The sequence below is a fragment of the Triticum urartu genome, chromosome 1, assembly GCF_003073215.2.
Source record: "Triticum urartu cultivar G1812 chromosome 1, Tu2.1, whole genome shotgun sequence".
Taxonomy (NCBI): domain Eukaryota; kingdom Viridiplantae; phylum Streptophyta; class Magnoliopsida; order Poales; family Poaceae; genus Triticum; species Triticum urartu.
Genome location: NC_053022.1, coordinates 378,232,663 through 378,255,743, shown reverse-complemented (window position 1 = coordinate 378,255,743; position 23,081 = coordinate 378,232,663). Strand labels below are relative to the sequence as shown.

The 23,081-nt window shown below is 45.8% G+C and overlaps 1 protein-coding gene across 1 annotated transcript; it reads right to left on the bottom strand.

The window, feature by feature from the left end:
- Nucleotides 1-18,304: 18,304 nt before the first annotated feature.
- LOC125513563 lies at nucleotides 18,305-21,148 on the bottom strand. Its single transcript, XM_048678695.1, has 3 exons — nucleotides 20,622-21,148; nucleotides 19,594-19,673; nucleotides 18,305-19,072 (listed from the first exon to the last, which is right to left on the bottom strand). Exons 1-3 carry the CDS (start codon nucleotides 21,022-21,024, stop codon nucleotides 19,013-19,015), a joined length of 543 nt encoding a protein of 180 aa, XP_048534652.1. The 5' UTR covers nucleotides 21,025-21,148; the 3' UTR covers nucleotides 18,305-19,012.
- Between the last annotated feature and the right edge of the window lie 1,933 nt (nucleotides 21,149-23,081).

The window sequence follows — 23,081 nt, the reverse complement described above, 5'->3', positions numbered from 1 at the left end:
GTCTTGCTGATAAATGGTCGATCTGATCATGGCCATCTCCCTCTCTTCTTCGAGGAGGTCGACTGCGTCTTGCCGGGCCTGTTCTACTTCATCTTCGGTGTAAAGCTCGACTCGGGGCATGTTGTGAAGAAGATCACTTGGCAGAACCGCTTCGGCTCCATAAACCAGAAAGAATGGAGTTCTTCCGGTCGACCGGTTAGGGGTGGTCCTCAATCCCCACAGAATTGACGGAAGCTCGTCGACCCAAGCACCTGCCGCGTGCTTGAGATGACGCATCAGCCGAGGCTTCAGTCCTTTGAGAATCAGACCATTTGCTCTTTCAGCTTGCCCATTCGACTGAGGATGCGCGACCGACGCGTAGTCGACTCGTGTGCCTTGAGAGGCGCAAAAAGCTCTGAACTGGTCCGAATCGAAGTTTGACCCATTGTCGGTGATGATGCTATGAGGGACTCCATATATGAATGTTAGTCCTTTGACGAAACTGATAGCAGTGCCAGCATCGAGGTTCTTGATAGGCTTGGCTTCGATCAATTTGGTGAACTTGTCGACTGCCACAAGCACATGCGTGAACCCGCTCCTGCCTGTTCTCAGTGGACCAACCATGTCCAGTCCCCAGACAGCAAATGGCCAGACGAGAGGAATGGTCTTCAGGGCTGATGCCGGCTTGTGTGACATGTTGGAGTAGAACTGGCACCCTCCACACTTGTCGACTATCTCTTTTGCCATCTCATTTGCTCTAGGCCAGTAGAATCCCGCTCGGTATGCTTTAGCCACAATGGTCCGAGAGGACGCATGGTGGCCACAGGTTCCCGAGTGGATATCATCAAGAATCATCCGACCTTCTTCTGGTGTTATGCACTTTTGACCGATTCCAGTCGCGCTTTCTCTATACAACTGCCCCTTTATGACTGTGAAGGCCTTGGATCGGCGGACGATCTGTCGAGCCTCTTCCTCGTCTTCTGGGAGCTCTTTCCTTAGGATATACGCGGTGTACGGTATCGTCCAGTCGGGAGTGATTGCCAAGACTTCCATGATTAGGTCGACCACAGCAGGAACTTCGACTTCAGTCGGATCTGTGGCACTTTTCGGTTGTGGGGCTTCTTCTGTGAAAGGATCCTCCTGGACTGACGGCGAGCGGATGTGCTCCAAAAACACATTGCTGGGAATGGCTTCTCTCTTGGAGCCTATCTTTGCCAGATCGTCAGCTGCTTGATTTTTGAGTCGGGGGATGTGGTGAAGCTCCAACCCCTCGAATTTCTTTTCTAGCTTTCTCACTGCATTGCAATAACCAGTCATAGCCGGACTTCTGACGTCCCACTCCTTCATCACCTGATTAACCACCAAATCTGAGTCGCCGTAGACCATGAGGCGACGGACGCCGAGTGAAATGGCCATGCGCAACCCATACAGAAGTGCTTCATACTCTGCTTCATTGTTGGAGGAATCGAAGTGAATCTGGAGGACGTATCTGAGCTTATCTCCTCGGGGGGAGACTAGAACTACCCCAGCACCGGAACCATTCAACATCTTAGATCCATCGAAGAACATGGTCCAGTGCTCCGAGTGAACTTGAGTCGGAAGCTGCTGTTCAATCCACTCGGCGACGAAATCTGCGATTGCTTGGGACTTAATAGCCTTCTTTGCTTCAAACCTGATATCTAAGGGAAGGAGTTCAATCGCCCACTTGGCCACTCGACTAGTTGCATCTCTGTTATGCAGTATCTCTGACAGTGGGGCGTCGCTGACGACTGTAATGGAGTGGTCAGAGAAGTAATGTGCAACCTTCTTCGTGGTCATGTAAATCCCATATACAAGCTTCTGGTAGTGAGGGTATCTTTGTTTTGAAGGGGTCAAAACTTCAGACAGATAATAAACTGGGCGCTGAACTCTGAAGGCCTTTCCTTCTTCTTCCCGCTCGACCGTGAGTACTATACTGACAACTTGTCCCGTGGCCGCAATGTACAGCAGCAGAGGCTCTTTGCTGATTGGGGTAGCAAGCACCGGCTGGGTGGAGAGCAGAGCTTTGAGTTCTGCAAACGCTGCGTCAGCTTCTGGAGTCCACTCGAACTTGTCAGACTTCTTCATCAGTCGGTAGAGAGGCAACGCCTTTTCACCGAGACGAGAAATGAATCGACTTAAAGCGGCCAAGCAGCCTGTAAGCTTTTGGACATCGTGCACGCGTACAGGACGCTTCATCTGGAGTATGGTGCCAATTTTCTCAGGATTGGCGTCGATCCCTCGTTCGGAAACGAGAAAACCGAGTAACTTTCCGCCTGGAACTCCGAATGTGCACTTTGATGGATTGAGCTTGATATCATACCTCCTGAGGTTGGCAAAGGTTTCGGCAAGGTCAGCTCGCAGGTCGGAACCTTTGCGTGACTTGACCACAATATCATCCATGTATGCCTCCACATTCCGACTGATTTGAGTGAGTAAACACTTCTGAATCATTCTCATGAACGTGGCTCCGGCGTTCTTGAGGCCGAACGGCATAGTGACATAACAGAAGCATCCAAATGGGGTGATGAAAGCTGTTTTGATTTTGTCGGGTCCATACAGACGGATCTGATGGTACCCGGAATAAGCATCTAGAAAAGACAATCTCTCGCACCCCGCAGTCGAGTCGACTATTTGGTCGATGCGAGGGAGAGGAAAATGATCTTTCGGGCAGGACCAATTGATATGTTTGAAATCTATGCACATGCAAAGTGACTTGTCTTTCTTGGGGACCATGACTACATTGGCGAGCCACTCGGAGTGGTAAATCTCTCGGATAAACTCCGCTGCTAAGAGCCGAGCCACCTCCTCGCCAATGGCTTGCTTCTTCTAGACGGCGGACCGTCGAAGGTGTTCCTTCACATGCTTGAATTTTGGGTCGACCCGCAGACGGTGCTCAGCCAGCCCCCTGGGAACTCCAGGCATGTCAGAGGGTTTCCATGCGAAGATGTCCCAGTTCTCACGGAGGAGCTGGATGAGCGCTTCTTCCTATTTGGATTCAAGCGTCGTTGAGATATGAGTCGGGGCAGCATCGAGGTCAGTCGGGTGAATGTGGACTGTCTTCGTTTCACCGGTCGACTGAAAAGCTGACTCTGAAGCGGGCTTCTTGGCCCGTAGCAATTCACTCGGATCGGCAGTCTTTTGGTACTCTTGCAGCTCGACCACTGCCATCTGAGCATCTGCAATCTTTGAGCCTTTCTGAAAGCACTCTTCTACCTTCTTCCGATTGCCTGTAACAGTGATTACCCCTTTAGGGCCCGGCATCTTCAGTTTGAGGTACACGTAACATGGTCGAGCCATGAAACGCGCGTAAGCTGGCCTGCCCAAAATGGCATGATAAGCACTTTGGAAGTCCACAACCTCGAATGTCAACTTTTCCTTGCGGTAATTCTTTGAATCACCGAAAACCACATCAAGAGCGATCTGGCCGAGCGATTGGGCTTTCTTCCCAGGAATGACTCCGTGGAAACTCATACTACTGGTGCTGAGCCTGGACATCGGAATGCCCATTCCTTTCAATGTTTCAGCATACAGTATGTTCAGGCCACTGCCGCCATCCATCAGGACTTTAGTCAGTCGAGTGCCTTCAACAATTGGGTCGACCACCAAAGCTTGCCTCCCAGGGGTGGCAATGTGCGTTGGGTGATCAGACTGGTCGAATGTGATGGCAGTCTGAGACCACTTCAGGTAACTGGGTGTTGCCGGGGCAACCATGTTCACCTCTCGGTTAATGACTTTCAGTCGACTTTTGCTCTCGACATCGGCAAAAATCATCAGGGTGGAATTGACTTGGGGGTATCCATCGTCGCTGTCTTCCTTGTCCTCGACCCTGTCCGACTCTTTTTCCTTATCCTTGGACTGCTTTCCTTGGAACTGCTGGATCAGGAGTCGGCACTGTCGAGTGGTATGCTTTGGGTAAACAAAATTACCCTCTTCATCCTTCTTAGTGTGGATGTGACATGGCAGATCCAAAACATCATTTCCGTCTTGATCCTTGACTTTTTTGGTCTTCCAGGTGCCCTTGGGTTTTCCCTTGAAGTTTCCCTGGGCTACGGCCAGGGCCTCCCCAGGAGCGGCTGGCTCGGCCTTCCGCTTCTGCTTCCGACTGGAATTGCCTCTAGTTTCCTGGGCGACTGCTTTCTGCTTGCCACTCCGGAGTCGATCTTCGTCTTCTCCGTTAGCATACTTGGTGGCAATCTCCATCATCCGATTCAGAGACATCTCTCCAGTTCGACCGAACTTCAGATTCAACTCTCTGTATTTAACACCTTCTTTGAAGGCACAAACTGCTTGATGGTCCGGCACGTTCTCAACCGAGTGATGCAGCGTGATCCACCTCTGGATGTACTCCCTCAGAGTTTCATTCGGCTTCTGCACGCAAGACCGCAACTCTGTTAGGCCTGCAGGTCGCTTGCATGTTCCTTCAAAGGTCGTGATAAACACTTGGGAGAGGTCCTCCCAAGTGTAAATGCTGCTGGGTGCCAACTGATTTAGCCATGCTCTGGCCGAGCCCTCTAACATGAGAGGCAAATGCTTCATGGCCACCTCGTCATTGCCACCGCCAATCTGTACAGCCACCCGGTAATCTTCGAGCCAGGTGTCAGGCTTAGATTCACCGGTGAACTTGCCGATTCCAGTCGCCAACCTGAAATTGGGAGGTATCACTGCAGCTCTGATGGCTCGACTGAAACACTCTGGCCCTGAAGCGCGTACTCTGCTGCTGGCAGGCGCATCTCTGTTGTGGCCTTCTCGATGAGCTCTGTTCCTGTCAACCAAACCTTGAACGAGGACGGATCTCGCATCAAAGCCTGGGTCCCTGGGGTCGACTGGAATCCTCTGCCCAACACTATGAGGGCGTCTGTCATCTTGTCATCGAGGCGCATATGACCCACTCCTCGGGGGAGGGGTTGGCACTCGACGTCGATCATCACGGTCGAATCGGTGATCATACCGCTCATTCCTCCTGTACTGATCATGCTGGTCACCACGTCCCTCACGCCTCGGGGGCGATCTCGGGCTGTGAGCCGACTCGACTGTATCCGTCGCGACGGATCGACTGTGGATCCTGTTCTGCGACTGAGAGACAGTAGAATTCTGGTTTCCCGCCGCCTGGAGCAGCGCTCTGATCTGCAACAAGCCCCTGCCCGCCTCCGACTGGGAGGGCTGAATTGATTCTGCTATACGGGCCGCAACGGCCAAATTCTGAACCGAGGTTCGGTATACCTGCGTCGGCGGGAAGAGCTGGCGTCGACTAGACTCGGGAGCCCGCTGACGCGCTTGCTCGTCGAGTGCTCGCTGAAGATTCTCCAGTCGAGTGCGCTCGGCCAAGTTGGCCAAACGCGCATCCTCCAAGGCCCGGGCCTCGGGGGTCTCTTCGATGATAGGAGTGCGGAGCGCGTCCATGTTCCGGCGGCGAAGCTCCTCTCGCTGCAATGACGTGAGAGGTTCGGGGAGATACTCATCGTGGGGATGCGACAGATCGCCCCCACCCGCGCCTCCATCAGTGCGAGGGAAACTGGGGGGACTGTGTGTTCCATCGACCGCCAGAACCTCAGCCGCTGGATCGCTGCTGTCGCACTCGGATGCGGTCTCCACGGAGCCAGTCGACAGGTCGAACAGGCCGTAGAGGGATTCGACGGGCTCGATTGCCGCGACTTGTGGGGCTGCCGATTGGCGGGCCACGGCGTGCCTCACCCACAGCTGAAGTCTTGACCGACCGGAGCGCTTGCGCTGGTGGGAGACAGGGCGGGGAGACGATACGGGGACCGACCCATATTGGGTCAACGGTTGCCGCAGGAGGACGCCACGAACGCATGCGCGGAAATGCGTCGCGCCGCGGACGGGGAGCGCGTCGATGTCGGGTGGTGCCTCCTGAAGCCAGGCGGAGTCGTCGATGATGAAGGTGAGCGCGCCGAGACGGATCTCGCGGTCCTCCACCAAAACTCCGCAAGAAAACATGATCAAAGGGATCGGGAAAGATCACAACTTCTCCAACTAAGCGCTAAGATTCTTGCCCCACGGTGGGCGCCAACTGTCGTGGTTCTAACTCTGACAGTTATGTAGGGGGGTGAGTATGGAGAGGCTAGATCCTAGCTATTGGGAAGTTGTTGCACGCGAGGTTTACGAGTTCAGGCCCTTCTCGGAGGAAGTAACAGCCCTACGTCTCGGAGCCCGGAGGCGGTCGACTGGATTATGCGTGTATGGATTACAGGGGTGCGAACCCTCCATACTGAGGAGGGGGGTGGCTTATATAGAGTTCGCCGGCTCCCTCCTGCCCTCAGTAATGCAGGGTTTACGGTACATTTAAGGTCGGGCGTTACTGGTAACGCCCCTAATAAAGTGCCATAATGACCATAAAGACTACTTAACAGCTGACCGTTTGCCTGCGGAGTGACTATTGATCTCCTGGCGGTCGAGTGGTTGGCTTCATGGTCGAGTGATAGCTTCTTGGTCGAGTGTCTTGAACCCGTCGAGTGGGATGCCTTCAAGTCGATTGAAAGGTGACTCCTCCCAGGGGTGTCCTAGAGCAGGACTCTTCGGTCAGGTCCGTGTCCCTACCCTAGGTACATGTCTTCATCAGCGACTGTCTCTCCAACTTTAGTTGAACCAAGTATGGCTACGCCCGGTCCTTGCGAAGGTTAAAACGGAGTCTATTTGACAAACTATCATTGTGGTTTTGATGCGTAGGTGAGATTGGTTCTTGCTTAAGCCCGTAGCAGCCACGTAAAACTTGCAACAACAAAGTAGAGGACGTCTAACTTGTTTTTGCAGGGCATGTTGTGATGTGATATGGTCAAGACATGATGCTGAATTTTATTGTATGAGATGATCATGTTTTGTAACCGAGTTATCGGCAACTGGCAGGAGCCTTATGGTTGTCGTTTTATTGTATGCAATGCAATCGCGATGTAATGCTTTTATCACTAAGCGGTAGCGATAGTCGTAGAAGCACAAGTTTGGCGAGACGACAACGATGCTACAATGGAGATCAAGGTGTCACGCCGGTGACGATGGTGATCACGACGGTGCTTCGGAGATGGAGATCACAAGCACAAGATGATGATGGCCATATCATATCACTTATATTGATTGCATGTGATGTTTATCCTTTTATGCATCTTATCTTGCTTTGATTGACGGTAGCATTATAAGATGATCTCTCACTAAATTATCAAGAAGTGTTCTCCCTGAGTATGCACTGTTGCGAAAGTTCTTCGTGCTGAGACACCACGTGATGATCGGGTGTGATAGGTTCTACGTTCAAATACAACGGGTGCAAAACAGTTGCACACGCGGAATACTCAGGTTATACTTGACGAGCCAAGCATATATAGATATGGCCTCGGAACACGGAGACCGAAAGGTCGAGCGTGAATCATATAGTAGATATGATCAACATAACGATGTTCACCATTGAAAACTACTCCATCTCACGTGATGATCGGTTATGGTTTAGTTGATTTGGATCACGTAATCACTTAGAGGATTAGAGGGATGTCTATCTAAGTGGGAGTTCTTTAATTAATTTGATTAACTGAACTTAAATTTATCATGAAACTTAGTACCTGATTAGTATCTTGCTTGTTTATGTTTGATTGTAGATAGATGGCTCGTGCTGTTGTTTCGTTGAATTTTAATGCGTTCCTTGAGAAAGCAAAGTTGAAAGATGATGGTAGCAATTACACGGACTGGGTCCTTAACTTGAGGATTATCCTCATTGCTGCACAGAAGAATTATGTCCTGGAAGCACCGCTGGGTGCCAGGCCTGCTGCAGGAGCAACGCTGGATGTTATGAACGTCTGGCAGAGCAAAGCTGATGAGTACTCGATAGTTCAGTGTGCCATGCTTTACGGCTTAGAATCGGGACTTCAACGACGTTTTGAACGTCATGGAGCATATGAGATGTTCCAGGAGTTGAAGTTAATATTTCAAGCAAATGCCCGGATTGAGAGATATGAAGTCTCCAATAAGTTCTATAGCTGCAAGATGGAGGAGAACAGTTCTGTCAGTGAGCATATACTCAAAATGTCTGGGTATAATAATCACTTGATTCAATTGGGAGTTAATCTTCCAGATGATTGCGTCATTGACAGAATTCTTCAATCACTGCCACCAAGCTACAAGAGCTTCGTGATGAACTATAATATGCAAGGGATGAACAAGACTATTCCCGAGCTCTTCGCGATGCTGAAAGCTGCGGAGGTAGAAATCAAGAAGGAGCATCAAGTGTTGATGGTCAACAAGACCACTAGTTTCAAGAAAAAGGGCAAAGGGAAGAAGAAGGGGAACTTCAAAAAGAATGGCAAGCAAGTTGCTACTCAAGAGAAGAAACCCAAACCTGGACCTAAGCCTGAAACTGAGTGCTTCTATTGCAAGCAGACTGGTCACTGGAAGCGGAACTGCCCCAAGTATTTGGCGGATAAGAAGGATGGCAAGGTGAACAAAAGTATATGTGATATACATGTTATTGATGTGTACCTTACTAATGCTCGCAGTAGCACCTGGGTATTTGATACTGGTTTTGTTGCTAATATTTGCAACTCGAAACAGGGACTACGGATTAAGCAAAGATTGGTTAAGGACGAGGTGACGATGCGCGTGGGAAACGGTTCCAAAGTCGATGTGATCGCAGTCGGCACGCTACCTCTACATCTACCTTCGGGATTAGTATTAGACCTAAATAATTGTTATTTGGTGCCAGCGTTAAGCATGAACATTATATCTGGATCTTGTTTGATGCGAGACGGTTATTCATTTAAATCAGAGAATAATGGTTGTTCTATTTATATGAGTAATATCTTTTATGGTCATGCACCCTTGAAAAATGGTCTATTCTTATTGAATCTCGATAGTAGTAACACACACATTCATAATGTTAAAGCCAAAAGATGCAGAGTTGATAATGAGAGTGCAACTTATTTGTGGCACTGCCGTTTAGGTCATATCGGTGTAAAGCGCATGAAGAAACTCCATTCTGATGGACTTTTGGAACCACTTGATTATGAATCACTTGGTACTTGCGAACCGTGCCTCATGGGCAAGATGACCAAAACACCGTTCTCCAAAACTATGGAGAGAGCAACAAATTTGTTGGAGATCATACATACAGATGTATGTGGTCCGATGAATATTGAGGCTCGTGGCGGATATCGTTATTTTCTCACCTTCACAAATGATTTAAGCAGATATGGGTATATCTACTTAATGAAACATAAGTCTGTAACATTTGAAAAGTTCAAGGAATTTCAGAGTGAAGTTGAAAATCATCGTAACAAGAAAATAAAGTTTCTACGATCTGATCGCGGAGGAGAATATTTGAGTTACGAGTTTGGTGTACTTTTGAAAAATTGTGGAATAGTTTCGCAACTCACGCCACCCGGAACACCTCAGCGTAATGGTGTGTCCGAACTCGTAATCGTACTTTACTAGATATGGTGCGATCTATGATGTCTCTTACTGATTTACCGCTATCGTTTTGGGGATACGCTCTAGAGACGGCCGCATTCACGTTAGATAGGGCACCATCAAAATCCGTTGAGACAACGCCTTATGAACTGTGGTTTGGCAAGAAACCAAAGTTGTCGTTTCTGAAAGTTTGGGGCTGTGATGCTTATGTGAAAAAGCTTCAACCTGATAAGCTCGAACCCAAATCGGAGAAATGTGTCTTCATAGGATATCCAAAGGAAACTATTGGATACACCTTCTATCACAGATCCGAAGGCAAGACTTTTGTTGCTAAATTCGGAAACTTTCTAGAGAAGAAGTTTCTCTCGAAAGAAGTGAGTGGGAGGAAAGTAGAACTTGACGAGGCAACTATACCTGCTCCCTTATTGGAAAGTAGTACATCACAGAGAACTGTTTCAGTGACACCTACACCAGTTAGTGAGGAAGCTAATGATAGTGATCATGAAACTTCAGAACAAGATACTACTGAACCTCGTAGATCAACCAGAGTGAGATCCACGCCAGAGTGGTACGGTAATCCTATTCTGGAAATCATGCTACTAGATCATGATGAACCTATGAACTATGAAGAAGCGATGGTGAGCCCAGATTCCGCAAAATGGCTTGAAGCCATGAAATCTGAGATGGGATCCATGTATGAGAACAAAGTATGGACTTTGGTTGACTTGCCCGATGATCGGCAAGCAATTGAGAATAAATGGATCTTCAAGAAGAAGACTGACGCTGACGGTAATGTTACTGTCTACAAAGCTCGACTTGTCGCAAAAGGTTTTCGGCAAGTTCAAGGGATTGACTACGATGAGACCTTCTCACCCGTAGCGATGCTTAAGTCCGTCCGAATCATGTTAGCGATTGCCGCATTTTATGATTATGAAATTTGGCAAATGGATGCCAAAACTGCATTCCTGAATGGATTTCTGGAACAAGAGTTGTATATGATGCAACTAGAAGGTTTTGTCGATCCAAAAGGAGCTAACAAAGTGTGCAAGCTCTAGCGATCCATTTATGGACTGGTGCAAGCCTCTCGGAGTTGGAATAAACGCTTTGATAGTGTGATCAAAGCATTTGGTTTTATACAGACTTTCGGAGAAGCCTGTATTTACAAGAAAGTGAGTGGGAGCTCTGTAGCATTTCTGATATTATATGTGGATGGCATATTACTAATTGGAAATGATATAGAATTTCTGGATAGCATAAAGGGATACTTGAATAAGAGTTTTTCAATGAAAGACCTCGGTGAAGCTGCTTACATATTAGGCATAAAGATCTATAGAGATAGATCAAAACGCTTAATTGGACTTTCACAAACAACATACCTTGACAAAAGTTTGAAGAAGTTCAAAATGGATCAAGCAAAGAAAGGATTCTTGCCTGTGTTACAAGGTGTGAAATTGAGTAAGACTCAATGCCCGACCACTGCAGAAGATAGAGAGAATATGGAAGTGTTCCCTATGCATCAGCCATAGGATCTATCATGTATGCAATGCTGTGTACCAGACCCGATGTGTGCCTTGCTATAAGTCTAGCAGGGAGGTACCAATGTAATCCAGGAGTGGATCACTGGACAGCGGTCAAGAACATCCTAAAATACCTGAATAGGACTAAGGATATGTTTCTCGTATATGGAGGTGACAAAGAGCTCGTCGTAAATGGTTACGTTGATGCAAGCTTTGACACTGATCCGGACGATTCTAAATCGCAAACCAGATACGTGTTTACATTAAACGGTGGAGCTGTCAGTTGGTGCAGTTCTAAACAAAGCGTCATAGCGGGATCTACATGTGAAGCGGAGTACATAGCTGCTTCGGAAGCAACGAATGAAGGAGTCTGGATGAAGGAGTTCATATCCGATCTAGGTGTCATACCTAGTGCATCGGGTCCAATGAAAATCTTTTGTGACAATACTGGTGCAATTGCCTTGGCAAAGGAATCCATATTTCACAAGAGAACCAAACACATCAAGAGACGCTTCAATTCCATCCGGGATATAGTCCAGGTGGGAGACATAGAGATTTGCAAGATACATACGGATCTGAATGTTGCAGACCCATTGACTAAGCCTCTTCCACGAGCAAAACATGATCAACACCACACCAAGGCTCCATGGTGTTAGAATCATTACTGTGTAATCTAGATTATTGACTCTAGTGCAAGTGGGAGACTGAAGGAAATATGCCCTAGAGGCAATAATAAAGTTATTATTTATTTCCTTATAATCATGATAAATGTTTATTATTCATGCTAGAATTGTATTAACCGGAAACATAATACATGTGTGAATACATAGACAAACAAAGTGTCACTAGTATGCCTCTACTTGACTAGCTCGTTAATCAAAGATGGTTATGTTTCCTAACCATGAACAATGAGTTGTATTTGGATTAACGGATCACATCATTAGAGAATGATCTGATTGACATGACCCATTCCATTAGCTTTAGCACCCGATCGTTTAGTTTGCTATTGCCTTTCTTCATGACTTATACATGTTCCTATACTATGAGATTATGCAACGCAACTCCCGTTTACCGGAGGAACACTTTGGGTACTACCAAACGTCACAACGTAACTGGGTGATTATAAAGGAGTACTACAGGTGTCTCCAAAGGTACATGTTGGGTTGGCATATTTCGAGATTAGGTTTTGTCACTCCGATTGTCGGAGAGGTATCTCTGGGCCCTCTCGGTAATGCACATCACATAAGCCTTGCAAGCATTGCAACTAATGAGTTAGTTGCGAGATGATGTATTACGGAACGAGTAAAGAGACTTGCCGGCAACGAGATTGAACTAGGTATGGGATACCGACGATCGAATCTCGGGCAAGTAACATACCGATGACAAAGGGAACAACGTATGTTGTTATGCGGTCTGACCGATAAAGATCTTCGTAGAATATGTAGGAGCCAATATGGGCATCCAGGTCCCGCTATTGGTTATTGACCGGAGACATGTCTCGGTCATGTCTACATTGTTCTCGAACCCGTAGGGTCCGCACGCTTAAGGTTACGATGACAGTTATATTATGAGTTTAGGCATTTTGATGTACCGAAGGTTGTTCGGAGTCCCGGATGTGATCACGGACATGACGAGGAGTCTCGAAATGGTCGAGACGTAAAGATTGATATATTGGAAGCCTATGTTTGGATATCGGAAGTGTTCCAGGTGAAATCGGGATTTTACCGGAGTACCGGGAAGGTTACCGGAACCCCCCGGGAGCTAAATGGGCCATGATGGGCCTTAGTGGAAAAGAGAAGAGGCAGCCCTACATGGGCTGTGTGCCTCCCCCTTCCCCTAGTCCTATTAGGACTAGGAGAGGTGGCCGGCCCCCTCTCTCTCTTTTCCCCCTCCGCGAATCCTATTCCAACTAGGATTGGGGGGAATCCTACTCCCAGAGGGAGTAGGACTCTCCTGGCGCGCCACACCTTGGCCGGCCAGCCTCCCCCCTCTAGTCCTTTATATACTGAGGCAGAGGCACCCTAGAACACACAAGTTGATCCACGTGATCTATTCCTTAGCCGTGTGCGGTGCCCCAGCCACCATATTCCTCGATAATACTGTAGCGGAGTTTAGGCGAAGCCCTGCTGCTGTAATGCATCAAGATCGTCACCACGCCGTCGTGCTGACGGAACTCTTCCCTGACACTTTGCTGGATCGGAGTCTGGGGATCGTCATCGAGCTGAACGTGTGCTCGAACTCGGAGGTGCCGTAGTTTCGGTGCTTGATCGGTTGGATCGTGAAGACGTACGACTACTTCCTCTACGTTGTGTCAACGCTTCCGCAGTCGGTCTGCGAGGGTACGTAGACAACACTCTCCCCTCTCGTTGCTTTGCATCACCATGATCTTGCGTGTGCGTAGGAAATTTTTTGAAATTACTACGAAACCCAACATTAATTACCTATTTATTTACGTGATTGAAATGAATCAGAACCTAAACTACATATTCCATAAAGGGATTTGTTTACAATGCGTTACAGATTCCGTTACAAAAATCCCGTTATATATTCCATAATAAATTAATTAGGTCCATAACGGGATTTGTTTACAATGCGTTAAGATTTACGTGTTAGTTTTCTTAATAAAGAAATGCACTGATGTAGGGATCGATTGATTCGTGTAAGGAAAGATAGATTCGTGATCTTTTGAATGTTACAAAAATCCCATTACAGATTCCATAATAAATTAATTAGGTCCATAACAGGATTTGTTTATAATGTATTAAGATTTACGTGTTAGTTTTCTCAATAAAGAAATGCACTGATGTAGGGATCGATTGATTCGGGTAAGGAAAGATAGATTCGTGATCTTTTGTATGTTAGGAAATTAGTGGTTTGCAAAGAAAGAGTGAAGAGAAAAAGAACCAATGCGACCATGTATAGATTCCATAATAAATTAATTAGATCCATAACGGGATTTGTTTACAATGCGTTAAGATTTACATGTTAGTTTTCTTAATAAAGAAATGCACTGATGTAGGGAGCGATTGATTCGGGTAAGGAAATATAGATTCGTGATCTTTTGTATGTTAGCAAATTAGTGGTTTGCAAGGAAAGAGTGGAGAGAAAAAGAACCAATGCGACGGAAAAAAATTGTATGAGACCATGTCTCACGGTTAGCAGGTGAGACCCGTCCTGATGGATGACACGTGGCATCCACAAATCACAAAGCATCTAATCTCTCTCCCTCCTGATTTTAAGTGGGGGATGGGGGATGCTTTGTGATTTGTGAATGCCACGTGTCATCCATCAGGATGGGTCTCGCGTGATACCTGGTATCATAGAATTCTTTTCCCAATGCGACCACGTATAGATTCCATAATAAATTAATTAGGTCCATAACGGGATTTGTTTACAATGCGTTAAGATTTACGTGTTAGTTTTCTTAATAAAGAAATGCACTGATGTAGGGAGCGATTGATTTGGGTAAGGAAAGATAGATTCATGATCTTTTGTATGTTAAGAAATTATTGGTTTGCAGGGAAAGAGTGGAGAGAAAAAGAACCAGTACGAGGGGGTGGTGGGAGATGGGACGAATAAAAACCAGACGAAGTTGGGAGGTGGGAGGGGGCGAGTAAAAACCGACAAAAAAAACCAACGAAATTGGGAGGTGGAAGGGAGGACGAAAAAAACCAGGGGAGGTGGGAAGAGGACGAAAATAAACCGTACGAGGCTACCAACTGCTCCATTACGAGTAGAGATATAAACTGATGAAGTGGGGGGGAGGGGACGAAAAAAATCTACGAAAAAAAACCAGCGAAGATGGGATGAAAAAAACCATGATAGGTGGGACGAAAATTGACCGGCGAAGACTACCAACTACTCCATTAGAAGTAGAGATCCCAATATTTTTGTTCCTACTTGCATTGGTTTCTGCTACTCGTAAGCACTTAACTGTAGTTTCATTTCACTTACTCCCTCCTTCCATCTATATAGAGCCTAATGCGTTTTTTAAGACTGTCTTTGACTATTGACAAGATTAATAGTACATAACATGCATAATGTGAAAATTATATCATTAAAAGCTCCTTTCACACACGAATTAAACGGTGTGCTTTGTGTAAGTTGCATGTCATATATTATTGCTCTAGTATTTGGTCAAAGTTAACCTCAAAAAATGCATTAGGCCCTATATAAATGGAAAGAGGGAGTATTAATTTCAGACTCAAGGGTTTGGAACCCACTGTGGCCATTATTGTCAGTTTGTCATTGTTGTGGAATAACCAAATGCACAGTTCACACATACAATTACAAAAATTAGTTAAGAAAAAAAATCAAATAAGAATTCCCATCCCAATTACTCAACATCACCTAACACGTGCATCTTGAAAGGTAGTAGACTTTTCTACAACAGGCCCCTTCAGGCTTAGTCGTGTATACATCACTTTCTCCAAATAATAACATGATTGTACTCATTATGCTCTTATAAGCACCTAAAGTTAGAATGCCCTCCATATGAAGGCTTTGACCAACACAAATTCAGAACACTGCCTGCCATTTTTGTGTGTTTATCCATTTTGTGTGTTCAAGTTAAGATTTTGTTTTGTTTTATCTTCATCACACAAATGCAACAGAAATCACACTCTTGCTTTGAAAAAAAAAACCTAGGTCGTAAAAAAGGAAGATATATTGTCTAGAAAAAAAATCCTGAATCCACAACTACTGACATGAGGAGTAAACCATACTCACATCAAGGATCAAGCATGTGATCCAAGAACGGTATCCTTGTGCTGTAGTTTGCAACACACACTAGTAGAAAAAGGGTCAAACGTGAAGCACATTAGTGCCGGTTTGATTTAGGCCCGGTACTAATGGTACCATTAGTGCCGGTTCGAACGGATTTGCATTAATGCCGGTTCGTGTTGAACTTTTAGTACCGGTTCGTGGCACAAACCGATACTAAAGGGGTGGTGGCAGGCTGGCGTCAGGCCGGGGCCCCACGATCACCTTTAGTACCGGTTCGTGGCACGAACCGGTACTAAAGGGGGCTGACCTATAGTACCGGTTTGTGACACAAACCGACACTATAGGGCAATTTTCAAACTCTACCCCCCCCCCCCCCCGTGTGTCGCCATTTCAGTTCTGAAAAAATCAAAAAAAAATGATAAAAACTTCAAAAAATAAAATCCTTCGAGAGGTAGTTATATTACTACATCTACTAGTTAGGAAAATTTAAAAACTTAAATTTGGACATGTTTTGCAAAAAGTGTAGGGAAAATATAAAACGGCTATAACTTTTCCATACGATGTCAGAAAAAAACGTATAATATATTAAAAAATTCAGCACGAAAATCCGCATCCGATGGAGACAACCTATGGCCTGTTTGGAATTTTTTAGAATTCTCAAATTCCAAAAGGAAAAAACGATATGGTCAAATTTCAGTTTTTAAAAAAAAAATTGATTAAATCTGGTCAAACTACTTATTCAAGAAGTATTAATGTTACTACATAATTATTCAAGAATATTAGTATTACTAAATAATTATTTCAATTTTTTGAATTTTGGTCAAATCTGGTCAAACTATGGTCAAACTTATTCAAGAAATATTAGCGTTACTAAATAATTACTGTTTTTTAGAATAATAGTTTCAAACTCAAACGGTGAAATGTGTGACTTCATGCTCAAACTAAACTCCTGAGGGTTAATAGGATTAACATCTTACTATTGTCAGGAAAACAACAAGTGCAGACTTGGAAACGAAGGAGAATAGAACCCGAAAGTTAAACGTGCTCAGGCTGGAGTAGTGAGAGGGATGAGTGACCGGTCGGGAAGTTAGATGATTTGGAATGAGTGATCCACATTTGAGCAGTTAAGAGAGGTGATTAGAGACTAAATCATCAAATAATTCAGAAAAATTAAAAATCAAAAAAAAATATTAAAAAAATTCCAAAATTTTCAAAAAAAATCTTTAGTACCGGTTGGTAACACCCACCAACCGGTACTAAAGGTCCCCCATACCAGGGCGTGAGCTCACATCACGTGGTGGCACTTTAGCGCCGGTTCGTGCCGAACCGGTACTAAAAGGGGGGGGGGGCCTTTAGTGCCCACACTTTAGTGCCGGTTCCATAACCGGCACTAAAGGCCCTTACAAATCGGTTTTAAAACTCCGTTTTCTACTAGCGACAAGTGCCGTCGAGGTTGATCTTGACATGTACATTTGTCTCCTTAGTTACCCTCTTGACCTTTCCCAGCCTAGACGATACTGAAAACATTGAACAGTAAGAGATAGCTAGTAGGGAAGCTGAACAGCGGTGAGTTCGTCAATCATAAAAGAGGTACAAACCACTATGGAGTCCTCGGGTGTCATCGGAGAGTCATTCCCGCCGACGCTGGTGGCAGCCATGAAAGGCGACCTCAGGCGAAGCGATCGTCCGTATAGCCCGCGGGGAACGCGACCACGCTCTGCACTGGTTGGCGGCGTCTGCGTCGCCTGTGGGGATCCGTGGCGGCGGCGGGCATGTTGCCGTACCGGTACGGGGCACGGCCATGCGGCGGCGGGGCGAGGCCTACGACGGAGTAACTGCCGCAGCTGCAGAGCTCGACCTCCTCGGCGTTCGAGGACTTGTCCACGTCGGAGGCTGTGGAGGTGCTCCCGTATGCGGCGCGCAGCGGCACCGACGCGCGTAGCACGTGGCCGCTCCTGAACTTCTCCGGCGGTGTCATGAGGCCGTCGCTGCCTGCTCACCTTCCGCACCAACTTGAGCGCGACCTGGTCCAGGCCCTTCGTGAAAAACATCGCCGGCATCCAAATCCCCAGCCGTCCTGGCACACCACCAACAAATCCACACACCAAATCAGCGAGACACCCAAATGCCGCGGCCATAAAATCGCAGCGACCGAAAGGAAAGACTGGCGCATATGGAGAGTTGTATACGGAGAGTTTGATTAGAAGGAAAGTGTTATATTAGACGGAAAGTATTGATATTTTGTCATTTCCTTCGTTGATTGGTGTTCGCTGATTAGAAGGAAAGTGTTGATTAGAAGGAAAGAGTTTTGATCTTTGATCGTTCGCTGATCTTTATCTCTACTACTATTAAACAAGCAAACATATTTTTCATTATGCCCACCCAGGTAAACATACACAAGGAAAAACAAGACAAACTACCACCCCAAGATTAGGCATCTAACCGTCCAGATTAAAGTCAGGCCTCACCTGTGTGCGTTTAGCAATTTAGAATAGCGGACAAAACTCTGCCATCGATCGAACAGTTCTACATCCCCGCAAAAAAAATTCAAGCCAATCAATCTCTTCTCTACTTACTATTAAACAAGCAAACATATTCTTCACTATACCCACCCAGGTAAACGTACACAGGGAAAAACAAGACAAACTACCACCCCAAGATTAGGCATCTAACCGTCCAGATTAAAGTCAGGCCCCACCTGTGTGCGTTTAGCAATTTAGAATAGCGGACAAAACTCTGCCATCGATCGAACAGTTCTACATCCCCGCAAAAAAAATTCAAGCCAATCAATCTCTTCTCTACTTACTATTAAACAAGCAAACATATTCTTCACTATACCCACCCAGGTAAACGTACACAGGGAAAAACAAGACAAACTACCACCCCAAGATTAGGCATCTAACCGTCCAGATTAAAGTCAGGCCCCACCTGTGTGCGTTTAGCAATTTAGAATAGCGGACAAAACTCTGCCATCGATCGAACAGTTCTACCTCCCCGCAAAAAAAATTCAAGCCAATCAATTACAGAAAAACAGCCACAATTACGGCAATTGATACGTCTGCCTCACAACAAACGGCTAAACTTACGGGAATCAACTCGATCTTCCTGCCTTTGCCCGCCCGGACGTACGTCGCAGCCGCCCAGCCTGTCCTGCGCCATCGCCGCCATGCGCAGCGGACGACGCCCGCGCCGACGAGCTTCTAGCCAACGCAGATGCAGACTATCCTCTTGTGCGCAGTATGTGGCCAGTTCCATCCCAGTTAATCTCGATGTCTTTCTTCGATGTCGAAGTTCAAACGCACATTGCAGTGAGACGTCGGCGCCGCCAAGCCACTGTTGCGCCATCGCCGTCCAGCGAGTGTTGGCCATCACTGCCTTCCGCAGCCGACGACGTCGGTGCCAACCAAGTCCTCAGCCAACGCACCTGCCTGCACAAGGGAAATTCTATTTAGCAAATATGTGTGTACTTCATTGCTTCCCTAATCCCTGTCAAATTTGCATCTTTATAACAATGTTCTTCACTGTTTTGCATATTTACAACAGTGTGCTGATCAATGCATAACTTTTGGGCAAACCATAATAGATCTACCTCTTGTGACTTCAGCATGAATTTTAACGATGCATCAAACTGGAGCCCTCCATCATGTTGTTTTATATTCGAATATGTATGACTGAATGAATAAAACCCTGTATGATCTATTTATAACCCAGTCCAAGAGAGAGAAGAAGAAAGTCCCAGTCCAAGAATATGAAACCAACTCATTTGTTTTAACAATATAGTATTTTGTTTTAACATTCAGGCTCTATGGATGATGAATCTGTGTCCACTTGGCATGTAAATGAACCTATTCAGGACATAGTCAAACTTAGCATGTAAATGATCTATTAAGGACACAGTCATTCTCTTGTTGATAGTTCTTGGAGGATTTTGGTCAAGGAAGTGAAATACCTGGATTGGGTTTTTCTTCTCCACTCTCAAGTTCCCCATGATGTGCATTTTCTTCCCGGGCAAGACTGCTTGTAGAACATCTGAAAAGGACAGAATAACGTCTCTCAGGAAAATATGGTGGTAACTGAAACAAGGCAGCGTTCAAATGATCCAAACAATAGTCATGATTTTCAGCACACTAAAAAGGCAACAACAGGTTTATGACTGAAACAAGTGTAAATCCTAGAAGACCAGGACCTCTGTTATCTAAATAGATGAAGAAAAGGGCCTTAAGAGCCCTTTCGTGCATATGTTGCACTAGTCACATTATCCAATGCATCTAACAATGAGCTTTCTGGAAACTTGATGGTGTTTAGGAAATTATACAGTATTACAAGCCGAACGATGTAAGAATGCTCAGTGCAGCTCCGAGATAACAAACAGTAAGTTGCAATTGTTATGCTGTTTTTAACTACAAAAACACTCATCAGGTAAATAGCAACACTCATCCGGCACGGGAATTAATCGTGAAGACCTCACTGCTATGGTTAGTTATTAGCCCCACTGCCTCATCTTTTGATAAGACGATTTATGTTGTTTTTTGCTTGTGATGCTAATGCTTTGTTGCTTTGTCATTTATTCATGCAATAGCTGAAAGTACTGGAAAATGTATTCCAATTTGCATCGCTTCACATGGAACTAATATCTAATAAGTGGAGACATATGGGTACACCTTCCTACCTATGTTTTTTGTATGTCCCCATTAATCATATTACAAAGGAAGTGTCCGCAATTAAGAATTGTGTAGTACCAAATGAGAGTAGATGATATCATCAGCAGACTACTCATCCATCATGTCAACCTACAATAGGCAGACTTTGAACAAACACATTAAATTTAACAAAGTAGACAATTTGATGATAGCTAATTCTCTCAAGCAATTATTTCAGTCAAAGTTCAGTATGCACACAACTATGTTCAGTTCACGCAAGATTTAGACAAAAAGCAGTCACATATACATATCCTAATGGGGATCTCGGATTCCTGACCGTCTACGAAGTACGCTGAGCAGGGGGTACCCACGAACGGACGCGGCGGCGCTCGTTGTTGCTGGGACGGCGTGAAGTAGGGGGCATCGATGGCCTCCTCCGGCCGTAGTAGAGGTGGGGAGCCTCTGCCGGATCCCTCCAAGGCTGCCCGATGGTCGGTGCCGACGACCCGTTGGAGGCAAAACTCATCCATGGCGGCTGGAGCGGAGCCGTGGCTACGGACTAGGCTGGTGGCCGCGAACGCGTTCGTCGCGGGGCTGGAGAGCGATGGGGAAAAGGGAAGCGAGGTGGAAGCCGTAGGCGGCAGATCCGGGCTGCGTGAAGAGACCGCCATGGACCGGCGCAGCGGCAGGGGGGTGGGGGAGGGGACATAGATCAGCGGCAGGGGAAGGGCGGCCGCCATGGACCAGGCAGGGGTGGGTGTTCGTCTCGCCGCCGATGGGGATGTAGTGGAAGAGGGGCGAACATGTTCTGTGAGGGAGAGAGGAGCTTATCCACCTGTGTAGTGAGGGAGTTGAGTGTTTGCTCCGGTTGTCCGATTTCTTTTTTTTACGGCAAGTGTTTACAAATCTGGTTCGGTCATATATCAATGGTTGATCTCGAGGCCAACTCCAACGCACAACCTCAAACGGACATCCGTTTTGTCTGAATTTTGTCCGTTTGAGATGGCAATAAGGTCATGTCCGTCTGAATTTGTGTTTGCGCCGGCCAGGCACCCAACGCAGGACGCATTCCAAACAGACAGCTTGGGCCCACAACTCATGTAGCACACGCAGTCGCGCCTCGCCGCTCGTAGTCGCACCGTCGTCGCCAGTGGCCATGTCGCGACGCCCGCAGAAGCACCGTTGTTGTGCCCCGCAGAGCCCGCAGCTGCGCCACCCTGCCGCCCGCAGCGCACGCCGTCACCCTGTCGCGCCTCGCCAGAGCACCGGCCCGCCCGCAACCTCCTCGCCTTGCTCCGGCCACGTCCCGCACCTGTAGAGCCCCGACCGTGCCCAGTCTGCGAATGGAGTAGAACGAACGCGTCCGGGACAAAAAATGGGGATGCTTGCGCATGTTGGGACGTTGCATGTGTCCGTTTGTCCTCAAAAGATGCGGACGGACAGGATGGGGTCTAGCGTTGAAGTTGGCCTGAAGGTTTTATAATATCTTAACATTATATTTATTCTATGTTGTATTACTATTTGAATTCTGACTCTAATTTATTATGATCATATGACATATTTCAGAACAAAATTAGTTGTCATTTAGTGGACTCGAAACTGAATGATGATAATGTAAGAAATCGGTACTGATCCCACAGATTATATGATTCTGGATAGACTCCCTAAGAATTTACCTACATCAAACACATCATCAAAACTTGAGCTTAACTTGGCAATCGTTTCTTCTTTCACCATCTTGTGCACCAACATGCTTGATGATGTCCCTTTGTTGTAGTAAGCCACATTTTTTCAGATCATTTTGAGCTCTAGCTAATATACTCTTGTGTTATTAAAATTGACATAACTACGATTTCACATAAGTGAATGGGGGAAAAGCTATAATCATTATCATATTATTAGGTTAAATTTGAGACAAATAAGGAACAAATTAAAGAATGATGAATACATGGATGCTGATTGCTTTAATATTGTTGTGCATATATTAGCGTAGCACGGCGTCTAATTTGTTGGAGACATTCCGCTTCACTACATGGTTATTTGGTTTCTAATTTCATGCACTCATGGTGTGATGGTGGGCTACATTTTCCAGTACACAGGGTGATTATTTACACCATAGTCATTTCTATATACGTTGCACATGGTATTTTTTAAATAACAATGATGTATAATGCATATGTAGAATTATATTCGACTGAGGAGGCAAATTTTGGTCATGTTTTGAAATAAGGGAATAAAGCTCTAAACAATATCTCAGCCATGGAACGAAGCATTCAGATTTCATCAATACATGAAACTTTAAGAGAGAATCATCGTCAAAGAACAAATAATAGATATTGTTTCTTATTTTTTTCTAAATATTTTTGTAATTAATTATAATACATTTATGTGACTGTGAATTTCATGTGAAGACATGTGTTCGGATTCACTTCATGGGCACACACTTAAATGGTTCGGGAAAGAACTCGCCATACAAGAAATAAGATTAAAAATGTTTTATTATAGACTATGAAACGTGCGTTGCACGTGCACGCTTACTAGTTTCATTATATATTTCATTCATGTCCATCATATGATGAACATACTACCAACACTACAAGATACAAGTAAATGCATGCATGCAATGCATGTTGATATCAGACAGAAAATTAATCGCAATTTCATATCAGACAGAAAATTAATTGCAAGTTGATATCAGACAGAAAATTCATTGTGTGTTGATATTAAGTAGGATACCAATTACGCGTTAATTACATGGATAGTCCATATTTGGTATGTTATTAATTGCACACTAAAC